At 43.1% G+C, this 23,183-nt stretch overlaps 2 protein-coding genes across 2 annotated transcripts in view; one reads left to right on the top strand and one right to left on the bottom strand.

The window, feature by feature from the left end:
• The window catches only part of LOC146973966 (cytokine receptor common subunit gamma-like), a 16,598-nt gene extending 14,976 nt beyond the window's left edge, over positions 1-1,622 (bottom strand). The window contains exons 1-2 of the mRNA XM_085796754.1: positions 1,538-1,622; positions 1,061-1,151 (exon numbers count right to left, since the gene is read on the bottom strand). Coding sequence (XP_085652880.1) covers positions 1,061-1,151; positions 1,538-1,601 — 155 coding nt within the window. The 5' untranslated portion in view covers positions 1,602-1,622. The remainder of the gene's footprint in view (positions 1-1,060; positions 1,152-1,537) is intronic.
• A 15,116-nt stretch (positions 1,623-16,738) lies between these two features.
• The window catches only part of LOC146973967 (sodium/hydrogen exchanger 6-like), a 28,036-nt gene continuing 21,591 nt past the window's right edge, over positions 16,739-23,183 (top strand). The window contains exons 1-5 of the mRNA XM_085796755.1: positions 16,739-16,972; positions 19,759-19,958; positions 20,972-21,049; positions 21,168-21,244; positions 22,933-23,045. Coding sequence (XP_085652881.1) covers positions 16,816-16,972; positions 19,759-19,958; positions 20,972-21,049; positions 21,168-21,244; positions 22,933-23,045 — 625 coding nt within the window. The 5' untranslated portion in view covers positions 16,739-16,815. The remainder of the gene's footprint in view (positions 16,973-19,758; positions 19,959-20,971; positions 21,050-21,167; positions 21,245-22,932; positions 23,046-23,183) is intronic.

A 23,183-nucleotide genomic window follows, 5' to 3' on the forward strand; every position in this document is an offset into this window, starting at 1 on the left:
AAGAATCAGATTAATAAATGATAAGAATCAGACTAATAAACGGTAAGAATCAGACTAATAAATGATAAGAATCAGATTAATAAACGATAAGAATCAGATTAATAAATGATAAGAATCAGACTAATAAATGATAAGAATCAGATTAATAAATGATAAGAATCAGATTAATAAATGATAAGAATCAGACTAATAAACGGTAAGAATCAGATTAATAAATGATAAGAATCAGACTAATAAACGGTAAGAATCAGATTAATAAATGATAAGAATCAGACTAATAAACGGTAAGAATCAGATTAATAAACGATAAGAATCAGATTAATAAATGATAAGAATCAGATTAATAAACGGTAAGAATCAGACTAATAAACGGTAAGAATCAGATTAATAAACGATAAGAATCAGACTAATAAACGGTAAGAATCAGACTAATAAACGGTAAGAATCAGATTAATAAATGATAAGAATCAGATTAATAAACGATGAGAATCAGATTAATAAACGATAAGAATCAGACTAATGAACGATAAGAATCAGATTAATAAACGATAAGAATCAGACTAATAAATGATGAGAATCAGATTAATAAACGATAAGAATCAGACTAATAAATGATGAGAATCAGATTAATAAACGATAAGAATCAGACTAATAAACGGTAAGAATCAGACTAATAAACGATGAGAATCAGATTAATAAACGATAAGAATCAGACTAATAAACGGTAAGAATCAGACTAATAAACGATGAGAATCAGATTAATAAACGATAAGAATCAGACTAATGAACGATAAGAATCAGATTAATAAACGATAAGAGTCAGACTAATAAATGATAATATATATATATGATATATTCATATTGTGTTTTTAGGGACTTTTAAACATCCGTCTGGGGACTACAGATGGCTAATTCTGGCGCATTTACAGTGATGTTATTAATGTGACTGTCCCTGTTTTCAAATAAACTTATTATTATTATTATTATTATAAGAATCAGACTAATAGATAAAGAGGAAGAGAACTGAAGCGGTGACATTTATAAACGGAGGTTAAGTTACCAGCTGTGGAAGGTGTAGTTGACTCGTGGAGCCGCTGGTTTGTTCCAGGAACAGTTGATGTGTTTCAGATGAACTATCAGACAGTCGACGTCTGTCACACACACACACACACACACACACACACACACACACACACACACACACACACACACACACACACACACAATAAGGAAATAGGTGCCATATGAGTCAAGGGGAAATTTACACAAAGTTTTATCTGAAGTGAAAATTTAAATTAAATGTAAGATTCAGATTAAAAGCGTAGACAGACTTCTGTTGGAAACATTATCAAAAATAAAATTAAACTGGTTCACACGACGTTTATGGTAAACTAGTTGTTGATGAACAGATAACATTATAGTTATATACGGTATATATATATATATATACACATTATAGTTGTATATAAAGCTGAATAGAGCCGGTAGACGAGGTGGTATAAAGTATAAAGTGTATAAAGGTGTATTTGTGTCTTACCAGGCGGCTCCTCGGCGACGGCCAGGCCGGAGAGGCTGAGCAGGAGAAGCAGAGCGGCCGACATGCTGTCACTCTGTCACTAGTTTAACTTCTGTTAACATCGGTCGCTTCACGCTGCTGCTGCCACGGCAACCAGCCTACGTGGGCTTTCTGCTTCCTGTTACAGGAAACTACAATCTGACTGCATCTAAAACGATCTGTTCTAGCTCATTCTAGGAGTCACAGTCAAAGGCAAAACTTTACCATCACCCACTTTAACTGGTGAAGCCACAGAAATGATCAATTTACATTTCACCAGATGCATCAACATCATGCATGAGTGAATTTACACATTTACATCTGAATGTTTAGTCTTTGTTGCTGTTTGTGTCCCAGCTGCAGCTTCAGGTTGGTAACCACCTGTGTCTGCAGCTTCAGGTTGGTAACCACCTGTGTCTGCAGCTTCAGCAGGTAACCACCTGTGTCTGCAGCTTCAGGTTGGTAACCACCTGTGTCTGCAGCTTCAGGTTGGTAACCACCTGTGTCTGCAGCTTCAGGTTGGTAACCACCTGTGTCTGCAGCTTCAGGTTGGTAACCACCTGTGTCTGTAGCTTCAGGTTGGTAACCACCTGTGTCTGTAGCTTCAGCAGGTAAATACGTGCAGAGAGAAGCCACAGGTGGGCCGGTGTTGAAACCTACAGCTGTTAGGGTTCTGTTAGGACACCAGACAGACAGGCGGTGGTCAGGCGGTGGTCAGGTGGTGGTGGTTGTGGACAAATGAACAGAGACAGGTGAGTGACAGGTGAGTCAGACAACAACAGGTCTGTCCACAGGTGAGAGCTGCTGAGAGAGAAGAACAACAGACTAACTGACAGAGGTGAAGCGTCTGTGGAAAGAGGAACATGAAAAATTAAAAATACCAGCTGTTCACTAACGGGAACTGGGAAGTCAGTAAAACAGAAGGAAAACCCAACACTGTGTGTGCGTGTGCGTGTGCGTGTGCGTGCGCGCGTGTGTGGGTGTAGATATACCTACAGTCAGGGTATAAAATTAACTTTTTAACCTAGGTCAAAAAGTTAATCGCAGGAATTGGAAAAACATTTTAAATTTTACCGGCCACTGAACTGCTCACAACACAAAGTCATTAAAATCAGCAGTGTTTTCCCTATTGCATCATAGTGAGGCAGCTGCCTTAACAACACACACGTCCCTCCTAAACTAAATTGATAATAAATATATATTTTAAAAAGATAGGTTTAGATTAGCTGATGGAATGACAACAGACATACATAGGCTTTCAGAGGAAGATAGTGATGTGAGTTTTGAAACTTCCATTTAATTCAGACTGAATACGTCGTGTGAACACAGGTTTTTTTTTTTTTTAAATAGCCTATAGATTGCCTACTGTTCATCCTACAGTCGCCTATAGGAGCATACAACTTTCCAGATCAAAAATAACAACACAACATTGTTGTTTTTACAGCACTAGCCTATATTTTACAGATTAATCAATTAGATGAATACCTGTATCTGAGGTCTCTTGAAATATCAAACAGAGAGAACTATGGACTGTGGAAGTTTGAATAGCCAAAATACAGAAGTTATCATGACGTTAATCATATGTTGCGATAAAAAAAAATAAAAAAAGATGGTTGATTCGGTGAAAAGGCTTTAAGGGCAGGGGCTGCGGGGGTGATGCTGCATTCAAGTGAACTCGGAAATAAGAGACAAACCCAGTCCCGTATTGATGCAAAACATGACGGGGTTATTTAAAAGCGATGGTTGGCCTTCTCTAACCTTCTGCAGCGATGGTTGTCCTTCTCTAACCTTCCGCAGCAATGGTTGACCTTCTCTAACCTTCTCTAACCTTCTGCAGCGATGGTTGGCCTTCTCTAACCTTCCGCAGCGATGGTTGACCTTCTCTAACCTTCTCTAACCTTCTGCAGCGATGGTTGTCCTTCTCTAACCTTCCGCAGCGATGGCTGGCCTTCTCTAACCTTCTCTAACCTTCTGCAGCGATGGTTGTCCTTCTCTAACCTTCTCTAACCTTCTGCAGTGATGGTTGACCTTCTCTAACCTTCCGCAGCGATGGTTGTCCTTCTCTAACCTTCTCTAACCTTCTGCAGTGATGGTTGTCCTTCTCTAACCTTCCGCAGCGATGGTTGTCCTTCTCTAACCTTCCGCAGCGATGGCTGGCCTTCTCTAACCTTCCGCAGCGATGGCTGTCCTTCTCTAACCTTCCGCAGCGACGGTTGGCCTTCTCTAACCTTCCGCAGCGACGGTTGGCCTTCTCTAACCGTCCGCAGCGATGGTTGGCCTTCTCTAACCGTCCGCAGCGATGGTTGTCCTTCTCTAACTTTCTGCAGCGATGGTTGTCCTTCTCGAACCTTCCGCAGCGATGGTTGACCTTCTCTAACCTTCTCTAACCGTCTGCAGCGATGGTTGGCCTTCTCTAACCTTCTGCAACGATGGTTGTCCTTCTCTAACTTTCTGCAGCGATGGTTGGCCTTCTCTAACCTTCTGCAGCGATGGTTGACCTTCTCTAACCTTCAGCAGTGATGGTTGTCCTTCTCTAACCTTCTCTAACCTTCTGCAGTGATGGTTGACCTTTTCTAACCTTCTGCAGCGATGGTTGTCCTTCTCTAACCTTCTGCAGCGATGGTTGACCTTCTCTAACCTTCTCTAACCTTCTGCAGTGATGGTTGACCTTCTCTAACCTTCCGCAGCGATGGTTGACCTTCTCTAACCTTCTCTAACCTTCTGCAGCGATGGTTGTCCTTCTCTAACCTTCTCTAACCTTCTGCAGTGATGGTTGACCTTCTCTAACCTTCCGCAGCGATGGTGGTCCTTCTCTAACCTTCTCTAACCTTCTGCAGCGATGGTTGTCCTTCTCTAACCTTCCGCAGCGATGGTTGTCCTTCTCTAACCTTCTGCAGCGATGGTTGACCTTCTCTAACCTTCTGCAGCGATGGTTGACCTTCTCTAACCTTCTCTAACCTTCCGCAGCGATGGTTGTCCTTCTCTAACCTTCCGCAGCGATGGTTGGCCTTCTCTAACCTTCTGCAGCGATGGTTGTCCTTCTCTAACCTTCTGCAGCGATGGTTGTCCTTCTCTAACCTTCTCTAACCTTCTCTAACCTTCCGCAGCGATGGTTGTCCTTCTCTAACCTTCTGCAGCGATGGTTGACCTTCTCTAACCTTCTGCAGCGATGGTTGTCCTTCTCTAACCTTCCGCAGCGATGGTTGTCCTTCTCTAACCTTCTGCAGCGATGGTTGACCTTCTCTAACCTTCTGCAGCGATGGTTGACCTTCTCTAACCTTCTCTAACCTTCCGCAGCGATGGTTGTCCTTCTCTAACCTTCCGCAGCGATGGTTGGCCTTCTCTAACCTTCCGCAGCGATGGTTGGCCTTCTCTAACCTTCCGCAGCGATGGTTGTCCTTCTCTAACTTTCTGCAGCGATGGTTGTCCTTCTCTAACTTTCTCCAGCGATGGTTGTCCTTCTCTAACCTTCTCTAACCTTCTGCAGTGATGGTTGCCCTTCTCTAACCTTCTGCAGTGATGGTTGGCCTTCTCTAACCTTCCGCAGCGATGGTTGGCCTTTTCTAACCTTCCGCAGCGATGGTTGGCCTTCTCTAACCTTCCGCAGCGATGGTTGGCCTTCTCTAACCTTCCGCAGCGATGGTTGGCCTTCTCTAACCGTCTGCAGCGATGGTTGGCCTTCTCTAACCGTCTGCAGCGATGGTTGGCCTTCTCTAACCTTCTGCAACGATGGTTGTCCTTCTCTAACTTTCCGCAGCGATGGTTGTCCTTCTCTAACTTTCTGCAGCGATGGTTGTCCTTCTCTAACTTTCTCCAGCGATGGTTGTCCTTCTCTAACCTTCTCTAACCTTCTGCAGCGATGGTTGCCCTTCTCTAACCTTCTGCAGTGATGGTTGGCCTTCTCTAACCTTCCGCAGCGATGGTTGGCCTTTTCTAACCTTCCGCAGCGATGGTTGGCCTTCTCTAACCTTCCGCAGCGATGGTTGGCCTTCTCTAACCTTCCGCAGCGATGGTTGGCCTTCTCTAACCTTCTGCAGCGATGGTTGGCCTTCTCTAACCTTCCGCAGCGATGGTTGTCCTTCTCTAACCTTCCGCAGCGATGGTTGGCCTTCTCTAACCTTCCGCAGCGATGGTTGGCCTTCTCGAAGATTTCCACTCTGGAGTGTCGTTTCACTTTTTTGCGTTTTCAAACCCTGAAAACGCCGTCGCCGTCTAACTAAAGGCACATCCCATGAAATATTTTGCCATTTTCATCCACAAACGTTGTCGTGTCAACAGGGCCTCAGTCTTAGTCTTTGTCAGTAGGTGACTTGTTTTATTTTTAACAAGGGGAATGCACCTAGTTACACACCACGTCAGTGTTTAAGCTCAGTAACCGTCTGTGGTCTGTGGTCTGTTCTGCGGGTTTGACAACCTGCACGGTGAAAACACAGGGAGTGGTCACATGGTGGCATCCGGCCAATCAGAGACGGAAATAAGAGACAAACCCAGTCCCGTATTGATGCAAAACATGACGGGGTTATTTAAAAGCGATGGTTGGCCTTCTCTAACCTTCTGCAGCGATGGTTGTCCTTCTCTAACCTTCCGCAGCAATGGTTGTCCTTCTCTAACCTTCCGCAGCAATGGTTGACCTTCTCTAACCTTCTCTAACCTTCTGCAGCGATGGTTGGCCTTCTCTAACCTTCCGCAGCGATGGTTGACCTTCTCTAACCTTCTCTAACCTTCTGCAGCGATGGTTGTCCTTCTCTAACCTTCCGCAGCGATGGCTGGCCTTCTCTAACCTTCTCTAACCTTCTGCAGTGATGGTTGACCTTCTCTAACCTTCCGCAGCGATGGTTGTCCTTCTCTAACCTTCTCTAACCTTCTGCAGTGATGGTTGTCCTTCTCTAACCTTCCGCAGTGATGGTTGGCCTTCTCTAACCTTCCGCAGCGATGGCTGTCCTTCTCTAACCTTCCGCAGCGACGGTTGGCCTTCTCTAACCTTCCGCAGCGACGGTTGGCCTTCTCTAACCTTCCGCAGCGACGGTTGGCCTTCTCTAACCGTCCGCAGCGATGGTTGTCCTTCTCTAACTTTCTGCAGCGATGGTTGTCCTTCTCGAACCTTCCGCAGCGATGGTTGTCCTTCTCGAACCTTCCACAGCGATGGTTGGCCTTCTCTAACCTTCCGCAGCGATGGTTGACCTTCTCTAACCTTCTCTAACCGTCTGCAGCGATGGCTGTCCTTCTCTAACCTTCCGCAGCGACGGTTGGCCTTCTCTAACCTTCCGCAGCGACGGTTGGCCTTCTCTAACCTTCCGCAGCGACGGTTGGCCTTCTCTAACCTTCCGCAGTGATGGTTGGCCTTCTCTAACCTTCCGCAGCGATGGCTGTCCTTCTCTAACCTTCCGCAGCGACGGTTGGCCTTCTCTAACCTTCCGCAGCGACGGTTGGCCTTCTCTAACCTTCCGCAGCGACGGTTGGCCTTCTCTAACCGTCCGCAGCGATGGTTGTCCTTCTCGAACCTTCCGCAGCGATGGTTGTCCTTCTCGAACCTTCCACAGCGATGGTTGGCCTTCTCTAACCTTCCGCAGCGATGGTTGACCTTCTCTAACCTTCTCTAACCGTCTGCAGCGATGGTTGGCCTTCTCTAACCGTCTGCAGCGATGGTTGGCCTTCTCTAACCTTCTGCAACGATGGTTGTCCTTCTCTAACTTTCTGCAGCGATGGTTGGCCTTCTCTAACCTTCTGCAGCGATGGTTGACCTTCTCTAACCTTCAGCAGTGATGGTTGACCTTCTCTAACCTTCTCTAACCTTCTGCAGTGATGGTTGACCTTTTCTAACCTTCTGCAGCGATGGTTGTCCTTCTCTAACCTTCTGCAGCGATGGTTGACCTTCTCTAACCTTCTCTAACCTTCTGCAGTGATGGTTGACCTTCTCTAACCTTCTACAGCGATGGTTGACCTTCTCTAACCTTCTCTAACCTTCTGCAGCGATGGTTGTCCTTCTCTAACCTTCTCTAACCTTCTGCAGTGATGGTTGACCTTCTCTAACCTTCCGCAGCGATGGTGGTCCTTCTCTAACCTTCTCTAACCTTCTGCAGCGATGGTTGTCCTTCTCTAACCTTCCGCAGCGATGGTTGTCCTTCTCTAACCTTCTGCAGCGATGGTTGTCCTTCTCTAACCTTCTGCAGCGATGGTTGACCTTCTCTAACCTTCTGCAGCGATGGTTGACCTTCTCTAACCTTCTCTAACCTTCCGCAGCGATGGTTGTCCTTCTCTGACCTTCCGCAGCGATGGTTGGCCTTCTCTAACCTTCCGCAGCGATGGTTGGCCTTCTCTAACCTTCCGCAGCGATGGTTGTCCTTCTCTAACTTTCTGCAGCGATGGTTGTCCTTCTCTAACTTTCTCCAGCGATGGTTGTCCTTCTCTAACCTTCTCTAACCTTCTGCAGCGATGGTTGCCCTTCTCTAACCTTCTGCAGTGATGGTTGGCCTTCTCTAACCTTCCGCAGCGATGGTTGGCCTTTTCTAACCTTCCGCAGCGATGGTTGGCCTTCTCTAACCTTCCGCAGCGATGGTTGGCCTTCTCTAACCTTCCGCAGCGATGGTTGGCCTTCTCTAACCTTCCGCAGCGATGGTTGGCCTTCTCTAACCGTCTGCAGCGATGGTTGGCCTTCTCTAACCTTCTGCAACGATGGTTGTCCTTCTCTAACTTTCTGCAGCGATGGTTTGCCTTCTCGAACCTTCCGCAGCGATGGTTGACCTCAGGGGTTAATTTGAGCCGGATCCTGCCGGAACAAGATCCGGCACCTCTTAGTTTTGGCCTCCCTGTGTTCCGGTACTTATTTGGGCAGATCCGGCACCTCTCATTAAAAAAAACGTTTTAAAAATGTTTAAAATAAAATAATATGTATTTATTAATTTACAGAACAAATCCCCATAATTCCATGTTGTTTATAGATTTAACGTCATTTGAAAGAGTTGGAGATCTGTTGAAGTTGACGCACTGACCGGTATAGTTTCGCTTCTACCGCGCTGTGCACTGCTGCACTCGCCATTCTCTCTCTCTCCACCCCTCTCTGCCTGTGTGTGTGTGTGTGTGTGTGTGTGTGCGTGCGTGTGTGTGCATGTGTGTGTGCATGCGTGTGTGTGCGTGTGTGTGCCGCGCGCGCCAATAACGGCGAAAGAGCGAGATGAATGAACGGAACGATATTGCCGAAAAATCTATTCGTGGCGGACGTAATTTATTTGAAACTGTGGGAAACAGTGGCCGGAGCAACAGGCGGGACCCTGGCATCAGCCCGCTGACAGCAGGGAGATTCAGAAGAAGAGGAGAGGCAGTGAGCGGAGAGTAGTGTGGGACGTCCAGTGACAGGTCAGGGATGGGATGCACAACTGTTTGGACAGCAGCTCAGTTCAAGCTGAAGCAGACTTACTATTACCCTACTAACCTATATATAACCTATATATATATATATATATATAATAACCTACTAGCGATGGTTGGCCTTCTCTAACCTTCCGCAGCGATGGTTGGCCTTCTCTAACCTTCCGCAGCGATGGTTGGCCTTCTCTAACCTTCTCTAACCTTCTCTAACCTTCCGCAGCGATGGTTGGCCTTCTCGAACCTTCCGCAGCGATGGTTGGCCTTCTCGAAGATTTCCACTCTGGAGTGTCGTTTCACTTTTTTGCGTTTTCAAACCCTGAAAACGCCGTCGCCGTCTAACTAAAGGCACATCCCATGAATTTATCTTGTTGACATATTAGAGTCTTTAGTTTTTACAGAGGAGGATTGTGGATATCTCTTTTTATCACTCTGTAAATGAGAAAATACTGTCACCAGCCCTAAAACATCTAATGTCTCCATGTTTTTAGTAATAAAATGTTGTATAAATGAGGCTGTGAATGATATATCAACAATCCCCTCTGTAAAACTGTAACAACATCTCTGTCCCGTCTGTCCGTCCTGGGTGAGGGATCCCTCCTCTGTTGCTCACCCTGAGCTTTCTCCTGGTTTTCCCTGGTAAAAGGGTTTCCATGGAGTTTTTCCTCAGTGGATGTGAGGGTCTAAGGACAGAGGATGTTGTTATGATGCCATGTAAAGCCCTTTGAGACAAACTGTTTGTAAAAACGGGCTATACAAATAAAATTGCCTTGCCTTGCCTAAAAACCTTCAGAGGGTTAGGGTTAGGAAGGTTTTCCAAAATCATGAAAAAACTGTGTTTTTGCCTGTTAGTGTCTCACACGCACGGACACGCACACTCAGGGACCACAATGGATTTTGTGTTTTTATCCCTTTGGTAGCAGTTGTGTTGACGTATGTTTTATTGTTTTTAAAACATTCTGTATGTTACCAGTAAAGATGTCTATCTATCTGTCTTCAATCCAACTTTATTAGTTGAGCACTTTAAAGCATCGACAGTGGATCGAAGTGCTGCACAGGATAATAAATAAAAGCCTTAACAGCTGACATCAGGCAGAAGGTTTATGGTTTTATTTCTCGGGTTCAGTCTGATATCAGTTATTAGTTACTAATGAGTTTAGTGGTAGAGATCCGACCCGAGTGGGTGAACTAGAATAAAATAAAACTTTATTAACTCTAACAGACAAACACGCAGTGAAACAATGAAGCGTCTTTACTTTTCCTTCTGGATCAGTTTATTGAAGACATTTTTGATTCTGTACAGTCGTTATTACAGAATGACAAGAGAAGGACGACCACCACCTCGCTCTTAATGTCCTCCTCTTCCTCCTCTTCCTCCTCCTCTTCCTCCTTCTCCTCCTCTTCCTCCTTCTCCTCCTCTTCCTTCTCCTCCTCTTCCTCCTTCTCCTCTTCCTCCTTCTCCTCCTCCTCTTCCTCCTCCCTCTCCTCCTCCTCTTCCTTTCCCTCTGTTCCCTTTGCCTTTGCCCTGTGAACAACCAGAGGAACAGACAGTGAGCGACTCCACGCTGAAGACACATGTTGTGTTTCCATCAGCTGTTAAGATGCATCGAGATGCATCGCATCGGGAAAAGGATGATGGAAACACACACGATTCGAATTTCTTTTAATGCACATTTCACAGTAATTCGAATCACTTTGAACGGCTGAATGACTCACTCACCTTTTTACCCTGTCCTCCTTCCTGTAGAAGAAAACCACACATTAACTCAGGAGGTTCAATCAATCAATCAATCAATCAATCAATCAATCAATCAATCAATCAATCAATCAATCAATCAATCAATCAATCAATCAACCAATCAGAAGAAAGAAAGAATCAATCAATCAATCAATCAATCAATCAATCAATCAATCAATCAATCAATCAATCAATCAGAAGAAAGAAAGAATCAGTCAATCAATCAATCAATCAATCAATCAATCAATCAATCAATCAATCAATCAATCAATCAATCAATCAATCAATCAGAAGAAAGAAAGAAAGAAAGAAAGAAAGAAAGAATCAATCAATCAATCAATCAATCAATCAATCAATCAATCAATCAATCAACCAACCAACCAACCAACCAACCAACCAACCAACCAACCAACCAACCAACCAACCAACCAACCAACCAACCAAGCAAGCAAGCAATCAATCAATCAATCAATCAATCAATCAATCAGAAGAAAGAAAGAAAGAAAGAAAGAAAGAAAGAATCAATCAATCAATCAATCAATCAATCAATCAATCAATCAATCAATCAATCAATCAATCAATCAATCAATCAATCAATCAATCAATCAATCAATCAATCAACCAACCAATCAGAAGAAAGAAAGAAAGAAAGAAAGAAAGAAAGAAAGAAAGAAAGAATCAATCAATCAATCAGTTTGATCAGCAGTGACTCACTCCCTCAGAGCCGTCGTCCTCTGAGCCAGACCTCCGCTCCTCGTCCTGCAACAGGAAACAGATTCATCACTTCATGTTATCAGAATTCATGTTAATTTAGGTTAATGTATGTTAATTCATATTAATTCATGTTAATTCATGTTAATTCATGTTAATTCATATTAATTCATTTTAATTCATGTTAATTAATGTTAATTCATGTTAATTCACATGTTATTATCATGTTAATTCGTGTTGATTCATATTAATTCATATTAATTCATGTTAATTCAGGGTTAGGGTTAGGGTTAATTCTGACTCACCACGTTGCCTTCTGTCATGGGAAGACAAAAAAAAAGAAAAGAAAAAAGAAAATGAACAATGTGCAAATGAATTGAAATTACACATGAGCTAAAATCAAATAAATGTGAAGATTTTGCAAATGGACGGTTCTGTTGAAACTCTTTGTCAGTTGTGGTGAAATATTTGACAGAGCAAATGTGTTTGCACGACTTATATTATTATATATTATATAATCTGGACGGAGATCTAGGACGGCACGCTGTAGGAACAGCTTTGTCTCTGCTGCTGTTTCCCTTTTCAATGAGTCCTAATGCACTTTCAGGTCTAAAATGGTTTTTAAACCTATTAATTGTCCCTTGTATCGTCACTTTGTTGTATCTTATCTGCTTTTAATTCTGCTCAGTGAACACTGGAAGTGCCCATGTCTGTTTCATGTGTTAACTCGTCTTCTGTTTGTCCTGTCCTCAATGTCTGTGAGACGCCCTCGGGGATTAAATCAAGTATTTCTCTTTCTATTTCTGCTACTGCACAATCTACCTACGGGTGTTAATAAAGTAAACTGAACTGAACTGAACTGACTTGTATTTGCATTTTGAAATGAAATGTGTAAATGTGCTGAGAATGTGTTGTCCAGTCTGACAGACAGTTCTCAGCCTAATGAGCATAAAACTCTTCCACGGTTAAATAAACACTGCAAAAACTCAAAATCTTACCAAGAATATTTGTCTTATTTCTAGTCAAAATGTCATTTCTAGTCAAAACAAATCTCATTCTACTTAAAGACTCATCACATTAAAAGCAGCTTGTTTTTAGACACTTTTTACTTCTTTCAAGCTGATTTTCACTTGAAATAAGTAGAAAAATCTGATAGTGGAGCAAGTTTTTCTTTCTTATTACAAACACAAAAAACTGATTTTCTACTTTCTACTACTTTTTTCTACTTATTTCACGTGAAAATTTGTTTGAAACAAGTGAAATTAATCTAGAAACAAGTTCATTTTGAGGTGATGAGTCTTATTTTAAGTGGAAAGAGTTAGTTTGGACTAGAAATGAGACATTTTGACAAGAAATAAGACAAATATTCTTGGAAAGCTTTTGAGTTTTTGCAGTGCAGATGTGTCTGTGAACCAAAGAGACTCACGGTCGCTCATCTTTGTCCCGTTTCCACGACGACAGCAGCTCGAGTTGTTTAGTTCTGGAGATTCAGACGTTATATATTTATTTAAATATATTATATTACGTTTGGAGTCGTGGTTATAAACCATGAGAGGAGCTGAGACGTAGCCTACCTGGTGCAGCGAGGTCCGATCGGTGCTTGAACCTGCGATCGCTGTGTATTTATAGGGAGCGTGTGGATGGGTGTGTGAATGTGGAATGTGTTTTGGTGTTTGCAGGTGAGGCGAGGTCGGGGTGTGGTGGCTGTCAGTCTGTCAGAGCTCCGCCTCGTTACACCCTTCAGCTAAACCTGCTCTGTCTTCACTTCCTGTTCCTTAATCCAGCGGTTGTCAACTAGTCTCACTCTGGGCTCCACATTCTCCCATGGTCATTAAGTCACGACCCACTTTTATAGAATTCAAACCAAGATTTTTTTGTTTAAGCCTTTAAAAACTCATTTGGCTCTTTATTGAGCAAAGTGCATTTCAGAGCACATGAATGAAACTGAGGAGTTACCATGACAACTACATGTACAGAAGTGAATAAAATAATATCAAACTGCACAAAATGGAGACCAACAAAACGATATATTTGACTTCTAATGCATCTCTGCATTCAGAGCATGTTCACTAAAGTGAATAAATATCAAATTGCACAAAATAAAGACCCACAAAACAAAACCAGATTCACTGCATCAGGCCACATTAATAAGAAACTGAGATCTTTGCATTCAGAGCAAATGGAGCAAATAATCAGAAAGTGAGGAGGAGCATTACAACTGCATGTGTTCACGTGTCTCCTGCCTTTCAAAATAAGTTATTTTTCAAAATAAAAGACATGTCCAACATCAGATGTGCATTAAATATTTACTTTTTTGACCAGCTTTTCCACGACCTATCCAGAACGGGTCGGTAAAACGTTGCTTCCACTGGCAGATTTTTCTACTTATTTCAAGTGAAAATTTATTTGAAACAAGTGAAAATGATCTAAAAACAAGTTCATTTTTAGGTGATGAGTCTTATTTTAAGTGGAAAGAGATTAGTTTTGACTAGAAATGAGACATTTGGACAAGAAATAAGACAAATATTCTAGGAAAGATTTTGAGTTTTTGCAGTGAAGATGTGTCTGTGAACCAAAGAGACTGGTGGGTCGGGCACTTTTGGGTGACTTTTGAGAACCACTGTCATAGATATGAGATTAGATATAAATAAAAGATTCAGAACGATGACGGATGTCATGTCAGCTGCAGAGAACGAAAAGTTCACACGAAGACGATGGAAAATTCTTGTTAAGTTGATGAAAATATCACCGCTCCGTTAATTAGTCATCAGTCATCAGACAGTTTCAGTTTCAGACAGAAGTCAAAGGTCAAAGGTCAAACTCTGACGTTATGAACACTGATGCTCCTCTATGAAGACAGTCAGGGGGCATTAATATATAAACTAATGTGTTATTTAATGCTGAGTAATGTATACATAATGATAACTAATTACATTATTCAACTTTGAATTTATTAACTAACTTTGAGTAGTAAACATTAATTAACTGCTTACTAGGCTACATTAATTAATGTGTTTCCTAATCCTAAGTAATACATAATAATGATTGTTAATATATCTGTAAACAGTTAATTAATGCTTAATAATGTACTAACTAACGTTAATTAAGGGACCCTTATTGTAAAGTGTTATCAAGTAGTTTGTGTTTTTCTTTAAATGTGACGTTTGAGAGTGACATTTATGCTTTCTGACTGTAAATGTTGTGCTTTTGGTATTTTGTTACTTTGGACGTCATGGGACGCAAGACACATTTCAGTGTGATCTGACAATAAAGTCTTATCTTATCTTATCTCATCTTATCTTATCTTATCTATCTTAAGAAGACGTCTTCTCTTATTTTCTCATTTCAGCATTGGAGCAGAAGAGTTTGTGTTGGTGTTGAACTGGTTTCAGTGGTTTGTTGTTACTCTGGTTCCTTTGTGTTATGAAGTCTAATTAATCTGAACCGTCAGAAGTAAAAGCAGCAACACCCAGGATTCAGTCTTGTTTGTTACACGTTCATCAATTCAAACAGCAACAATAGTAACACAACCTCACCCTCCTGTTGGATAAGCAGCAGTTATAAACCTGTCACTGAAGAGGCATTCAGCAGAACTGGATGAACAGTCACAGCATGAACACACCCACATCACCACAATGATCAACAGGTTTTATTTCACAAAGACAAACTCACAACATGGAATTAATAAGTTTTATGTCACGTTATTATTGATAAAAGCAGAAATTTAAAACAGACGAGTTGGTCCATCACACTGTCTTGGTTTGGTTTGGTTTGTTTAGTCTTGTTTGTCTTGTTTTTAATTTATTTATATTTATATATACTGTACATACATATTTTTTGTTTGTGCCAAGAATCAGTGAAACGAAATTTCGTTCTATGCACACTGTGTATTTGAATGACAATAAAGTACCTATTCTATTCTATTCTATTCTATTCTATTCTATAATCTATTCTTCTATTCAGCACAGTGTCTTGGTTTAGTTTGGTTTGGTTTGTTTAGTTTTGTGTTGACTTGTGTGTTTCTTCTCATTTGTCTAGGAAGATGTTTCACCTCTCATCCAAGAGCTGAACTGATGAAGCCTCTTGGATGAAGGTGAAACGTCTTCCTAGACAAATAACTAAGTCCAGTTGCTTTCCATTTAACCTCCTTTGAAATCCCCTTAAAGAGACTTTAAACTGAAATCATTTAGTAAGAACTTCTAACAGGTCAAAGGTCACGTTACTTCTGCTCCACTGTTTGTGGGTTTTGATTCCTGTCAGAGGAAACAGCTCGATAGTAAAAATAAAAAAGTAGAGAAAGTTGAGACGTTGAGAGAGAAGAATCTGAACTTCAGATCAGTTCCCTTTTATTGGATGTAACTGGACCAGTTCCCTCTGAAGCTGAAACGTGTGTGTGGTGTTGAGTTACCGACCAAAACACGACAGGTGTGTGTGTCCAGATGTTACTGTGATCTCAGGGTTACACGGCTGAATATTCATGAACAGTTCATCCAGTGGAAGATGAAACGATCCAAAAGACATAAAGTTACAGACGACACATTCACTTTACATTTTAAACTATATAATTAAGTTTTTATTTCCATCTTTTCCATGTTCAAACTGACAGAAAGGAAAAACTCTCCCAAGGTGTAAATAGTAAATCTCTTGTCTGATTCCTTGGTCAAAGTTCTCTGAGCTCAAGTCTCCAGGTTTCCCATTCTGTTGCTGCTGCTTTGTTTCCCTTTTTCACTCTGAAACTGTAGAAAACTACAATAAAACACTGATACTGATGAAAATATTGAAAGATTCAGATTCAGATTCAGATTCAGAAAACCTTTATTGTCCCCTGCACATAGCAGTGGGAACTTTTCCTAAACGTGTGCATACGTGCGCTATAAAAGAAACATAAAAACACAGTTTAGCATAACATAAAACAAACAACAAATAGGTACATAACAACACAAGCCAGATATAGAAAAAGAGAGTTTCATGTTGAACTTTATGTCTTTAGGATCATTTCATCTTCATGGAAAGCCGTTTTAGTCATAATGAAATAAATTAATAAATGCATAAATAAATAAATAAATATAGCCATGAAATGAGTCCCGAATTAAATAAATAGGATGATAAATAGATATAAATGAAATATAAATACATATATTTTTATTTTAAAAACAACATTTTTATTTTTTCAGGAGACTTTTATTTTCTAACACATGACGCTGTTTGTGTTGTCTACTTTTACTTTGAAGGACCGGAATTTTACTCTGAAGGACCGGAAGTGTGAGTGTTTTGATGACGTCAGCGGAAGTGTGTGCAGCAGATCCCCTCAGCCTCAGCAGGATCAACAACCAGCAGGATGGGGCTCGAACCTGCAGCGCGGGGGCCGTTGCTGCCGCTGCCGCTGTGTGTGTGCGTGTGCGTGTGCGTGTGCGCGCTGTGCGCCCGGTGTGTCCGGGGTGACGTCATCATGTCCACGGAGCGGCGCGCGGAGCAGAGCCACCGACAGGACAGCACCGACCTGCTCATCTTCATCCTGCTGCTCACCCTCACCATCCTCACCATCTGGCTCTTCAAGCACCGCCGCGTGCGCTTCCTGCACGAGACCGGCCTGGCCATGATCTACGGTAGGTCCCGGTGCGCGCGAGACCCCTAACCGGACCGGTGCGCACGAGACCACCGGGACAGACACCTGACAGCTGTTAGCATCATGTTAGCATCAGGCTGTTAGCCGCTACAGCTGATCACACTGATGAACAGCAGGTGTGTTGTTGTGACGTCAGCTGCGTTTAAAGGGACAGTTCAACATGTTGCATATGAGTGAATGCACCGGTGTTGCATTCAGGTGCAGTCAGGCAGACGGCCGTTGACTCGGCAAACCAACCGGATGTTATTTTACTAAAACAATACCACATCACCATGACAACATAGAGAGGAGGATGGAGGAGAGGAGAGGAGGAGGAGAGGAGAGGAGGATGGAGGAGAGGAGGGAGAGGAGAGGAGAGGAGAGGAGGATGGAGGAGAGGAGAGGAGGAGGAGAGGAGAGGAGGATGGAGGAGAGGAGGGAGAGGAGAGGAGAGGAGAGGAGGATGGAGGAGAGGAGAGGAGGAGGAGAGGAGAGGAGGATGGAGGAGAGGAGGGAGAGGAGAGGAGAGGAGAGGAGGATGGAGGAGAGGAGGATGGAGGAGAGAGGAGAGGAGAGGAGAGGAGGAGAGGAGAGGAGGATGGAGGAGAGGAGAGGAGGAGGAGAGGAGAGGAAAGGAGAGGAGAGGAGAGGAGGAGAGGAGAGGAGGATGGAGGAGAGGAGAGGAAAGGAGAGGAGGATGGAGGAGAGGAGAGGAGAGGAGAGGAGGATGGAGGAGAGGAGAGGAGAGGAGGATGGAGGAGAGGAGAGGAGAGGAGAGGAGGATGGAGGAGAGGAGAGGGAGAGGAGAGGAAAGGAGAGGAGGATGGAGGAGAGAGGAGAGGAGAGGAGAGGAGAGGAGGATGGAGGAGAGGAGAGGAGAGGAGAGGAGGATGGAGGAGAGGAGAGGGAGAGGAGAGGAAAGGAGAGGAGGATGGAGGAGAGAGGAGAGGAGAGGAGAGGAGGAGAGGAGAGGAGGATGGAGGAGAGGAGAGGAGGAGGAGAGGAGAGGAGAAGAGAGGAGAGGAGAGGAGAGGAAAGGAGAGGAGAGGAGAGGAGGAGAGGAGAGGAGGATGGAGGAGGAGGAGAGGAGAGGAAAGGAGAGGAGAGGAGAGGAGGATGGAGGAGAGGAGAGGAAAGGAGAGGAGGATGGAGGAGAGGAGAGGAGGATGGAGGAGAGGAGGAGAGGAGAGGAGAGGAGGAGAGGAACCAGAGAAAGACGGTAAAACAATACCACATCACCATGACAACATGTTGTCAGACCACTTGTTTATCCTGTTACATGCAGCGTCTGTTGTCTGTCTGACGTCTGCCCCATTTCACCTGAATGCAACATCAACAATACGTTCAGATATGCAACCGCACCGCTAGATGGGGGGAATTCCTACGTACTATACCTTTAAGAAGAATTCACTACAACACAACAACATTGATAATAGTCGTACCGTAATAATAACTATAACAACAACTGACAGGTCACCTTCACTGTCTTAAAGGGATAGTTCAACATTTAGTCAAATTGGTCCATTGCCATAACCCCTATAGTCATAGCAGTAGGTTTGTTACCTTTAATTGTCGGTGCAAGCTATTTTTAGAACGGTGGAGCAGAGCCGTGAGCTGCTCAGAGCTACGCTACGGAGGCTCATTATGGGATTTCTTGGTTTCCCTCATCAAACTCATCAAATACACAATCCAACAACTCCACAACGCTCTGGTGGACAAGTTGTGAGCTGCACATTCACCACGCTATGAGATAATAACACAACGTTACCACACAGAGTTGTTTTAGAGGGAAATTCATGTAAAACCACTGATGCACGTTGCCTTCAGGGACAGTTTCAGGGACGGGTTATGCATTTTAACGCTGCTGTGAGCAAAATGTTTAGGAGATATTTCACCTCCCTTCCTTCTATACCCTCAGGAATTGCTCCCAATAATGTTATTATGGGGTGTGTGGAAACCTCTCTGAGAGCATCAGAAACATCCTTCCAGAATAGGCTATGGGTATGAATATATGGGTGTGACTGGCATTCTCAGTGCCGCAATTGAATTACGTATTTATGAAAGACAGATTTGATTTTTGATGATAAAAAGCCAAATTATTTACACACCGGGGCTTTAAAGGGATAGTAGCTTTTTTTTTAAAAGTGGGGTTGTATGATCTCCAAATAGCCCCTAAGTACTTTAATTGCAGTAGAAGACTCTCTGCACTCCTCCCGTTAGCAACGCCAGCCCATAATAGCCCTGCCCAGAGATTTACAACATACAGTGTTGTGAACAGACCCAAAGAAACGGCCTATTTTCACGGCCTAAAAGAGGTTTTACCTGAAAAAAAATACATACACAGTTCCATTGTTCACTATAATATAATTTTTTCCAGCCCTTCAAAGTGCAGGAAAAACACAGTTTTTATTTGGACCTAACCAACTCACGTATCCCTCCGCCCAGGGTTAGCACCCGCTGAAAAATTATATTATAGTGAACAATGGAACTGTGTATTTTATTTCAGGTAAAACCTCTTTTAGGCCGTGAAAATAGGCCGTTTCTCTGGGTCTGTTCACAACACTGTATGTTGTAAATCTCTGGGCAGGGCTATTATGGGCTGGCGTTGCTAACGGGAGGAGTGCAGAGAGTCTTCTACTGCAATTAAAGTACTTAGGGGCTATTTGGAGATCATACAACCACACTTTAAAAAAATGCTACTATCCCTTTAACGTTCATAAGACAGTCAGGTATTTAAATATGTTGGTGCAGCTGATGTTTACCCCCCTGCCCCCCCCCCCCCCCCAGGGCTGCTGGTGGGCCTGGTCCTGAGGTTCGGGGTCCATGTCCCTCAGAGTGTGAGTGACTTGGTGCTGAGCTGCTCTCTGAGCCGCGGCCCCCCCACGCTGCTGGTCAACGTCAGCGGACGCTTCTACGAGTACTCGCTGAAGGGCGAGGTCAGCAGGGTCAAAGGTCACCAGGTGCAGGACGACGAGATGCTGAGGAAGGTACGCACGCACACATATACACACGCACGCACGCACGCACACGCACGCACGCACGCACGCACGCACGCACGTACGTCAAAAAGTCAAAGGCTCCAGGATCAGTTCACGTGTTTATTGTCACAAAATCCAGAACTCAAAAGGAGCCAACGAGCAGTTCTAGCTAAAAGGAAAAATAATTAATAACTAGAAACAGACAGTATTTCTCGAAGGAAATGCATGTGAATGCTGAAAGCAGCTGAAGAAGGAAGCAAAAAGACAGAGAGAGGGGGTAGAAAGAAAAAAAGAAAGAAAGAAAGAAAGAAAGGAGTAAAAAGACAGAGAGAAGGGTAGAAAGAAAGAAAGGGGTAAAAAGACAGAGAGAGAAGGGTAGAAAGTAAGAAAGAAAGATAGAAAAAGACAGAGAGAGGGGGTAGAAGGAAAGATGGAAAGAAAGAAAGAAAGAAAGAAAAAGACAGAGAGAGGGGTGGAAAGAAAGAAAGAAAGATAGAAAAAGACAGAGAGAGGGGGTAGAAGGAAAGATGGAAAGAAAGAAAGAAAGAAAGAAAGAAAGAAAAAGACAGAGAGAGGGGTGGAAAGAAAGAAAGAAAGAAAGGAGTAAAAAGACAGAGAGAGGGGGTAGAAAGAAAGAAAGAAAGAAAGAAAGAAAGAAAGAAAGAAAGAGACAGAGAGAGAGAGGGGGTAGAAAGAAAGAAAGGAGTAAAAAGAAAGAAAGAAAGAGGGGGATAAATATATAGAAAGAGATAGATAGATGGAGATAGAGAGGAGTAGAAAGAAAGAAAGAAAGAAGTCCCCCTGTATGAGCTGCACCTCTTGTTTTTACATACAGCGAATCTGCAGGTCTGGTCTCTCCTCCGCTGTGTAGCTAAGCCTCCTCCCGTCCCGGTCCAGTGCGTTTGTTTCCAACGAAGTCTTTGATGATCAATCCGTGGATCGATGGATTATGGTCTACACGTTACCATGGTTACAGTACATCTGTGTAGTCTCATCCTGCTGTCCCTCTGCTCTGCCTCCAGGTGACCTTTGACCCCGAGGTGTTCTTCAACATCCTGCTGCCTCCCATCATCTTCCACGCCGGCTACAGCCTCAAGCGGGTGAGGAGAGACTGATGATGACATCACAGTGACATCACAGTGACATCATCACGCCAGTCGCTCATCAGTGTGTTTGTGTGTTTGTTGTGTGTTTGTTGTGTGTTTGTGTGTGTTTCAGAGACACTTCTTCAGGAACATCGGCTCCATCCTGGCCTACGCCTTCATGGGGACGCTGCTCTCCTGCTTCGTCATTGGGTGGGTCCCGTGATGTCATCGTGATGTCACCATGATGTCATCAAGGCTCAGACTGAGCTCCTTGTCTCCTTGTCTCCTGTCTCCTTGTCTCCTTGGCTGTGTTGTAAATCTCCCTCTATCACGGTTGTAGTTCTCTAACTATCTAGTGTGTTCAACATGTTGTAGTGTTGTTCGAATTCTCTGTGATTAATTTCATCCACTGGACGACAAAACACCCACAATGCACCGCAAAACTGAGTGAACAAGCGATGTACACTACTTCCTACTCCCGTATGTATCCCACAATGCAATGCGGTCGTGTTTTGCCAGAGAAGACGAGCAGCGAGCTAATTAGCATGTTAGCTAGGATTTCTTTAGGTTATTTAGCAGTAAACTCTTGGCTCCGTTTGCCTGAGCAGCAGGAGTTGGGCAGCAGCATCCCAACAATAACAGGCAGCATTAAATCAATCTGATAAAGAAACTGGAGTAGAATATGGAGGAAATACCAGCTAACGAGCTAAGCTAATAGCCACAGCTAACGAGCTAAGCTAATAGCCACAACAGTAGTCGACCAAACCAAACTTCTGATATTTCAACAGTTTATTGTAGAGAAACACAACCACACAGAATCACATCCTCTAATGTTCCACAAGTGTCTGGTTTGTCTTATTTTATTTTTATGTGTCTGGTTTGTTTACATGATTCTCGGTGCGTCTGCTACGTCACAGCAGTAGGCTAACACGCTAACAGCTGGAGCATCTGCTACGTTAGCAGCAGTAGGCTAACACGCTAACAGCTGGATCGTCTACATCAGTGGTTCTCAACCTGGGGTCCGGGGACCCCTAGGGGTCCTTGAGAGATCTGAAGGGGGTCCCCAATTTATTTCTTGAAAATTTACCACTTTTTTCTGGAAGTTTATTTTTTATTTTTTTTATTTTACCACTTTTTCTAGATTTTTTTTTTAACTTTTTTGTTTTAGAAATGTTACCACTTTTTTCTAGAAAATTTTTACTTTTTTATTTTTATTTTGAACATTTTTTACGAGAAATTTTACCACTTCTTCCTAGAAATGTTTAAATGTTTTTGGAGAAATTGGACCACTTTTTCCCCAAAATTTTCTCTATAATATTTCCAATAATTCACGCCATTGGCCCTAATTTAAAAGTATAAAAAAAGTAATTGTTCTTCAGTCTCAGAACAAATATTTGTGTATTTCTGGTGTTTACTTCTAAATTTCGTCCAATGGGGGTCCGTGGTCTAATCTGGGTCATTTTAGGGTCCTTGATGTACAAAATGTTGAGAAGCACTGGTCTACATGATGTAGTGGATAGGGAGGGAGTGAATGAGTGGATGATTTTGAACACAGCCCTTGTCTCCTTATCTCCTTGTCTCCTTATCTCCTTGTCTCCTTGTCTCCTTGTCTCCTTATCTCCTTATCTCCTTATCTCCTTATCTCCTTGTCTCCTTGTCTCCCTGTCTCCTTATCTCCTTATCTCCTTGTCTCCTTGTCTCCTTGTCTCCCTGTCTCCTTATCTCCTTATCTCCTTGTCTCCTTGTCTCCTTATCTCCTTGTCTCCTTATCTCCTTGTCTCCTTGTCTCCTTGTCTCCTTGTCTCCTTGTCTCCTTGTCTCCTTATCTCCTTGTCTCCTTATCTCCTTGTCTCCTTGTCTCCTTGTCTCCTTGTCTCCTTGTCTCCTTGTCTCCTCAGGTTGATCATGTACGGCTTCGTGTCCTTCATGAAGGCCGTGGGTCAGCTGGGTGGAGACTTCTTCTTCACCGACTGCCTCTTCTTCGGAGCCATCGTCTCCGCCACCGACCCCGGTACAGTTTTAACTTATTTTTAATTTCTTTCTTCAGTTCATCCAAATCATATATACACATACACACAAAAAAACATAAACAAAGCATACCCTCTCATGCGTACATATACTGATTAATACAATAGTGAATGGTGTTACT

Source organism: Trachurus japonicus, chromosome 14 (assembly GCF_045865225.1).
Source record: "Trachurus japonicus isolate A0001 chromosome 14, Traja_1.0".
NCBI lineage: Eukaryota > Metazoa > Chordata > Actinopteri > Carangiformes > Carangidae > Trachurus > Trachurus japonicus.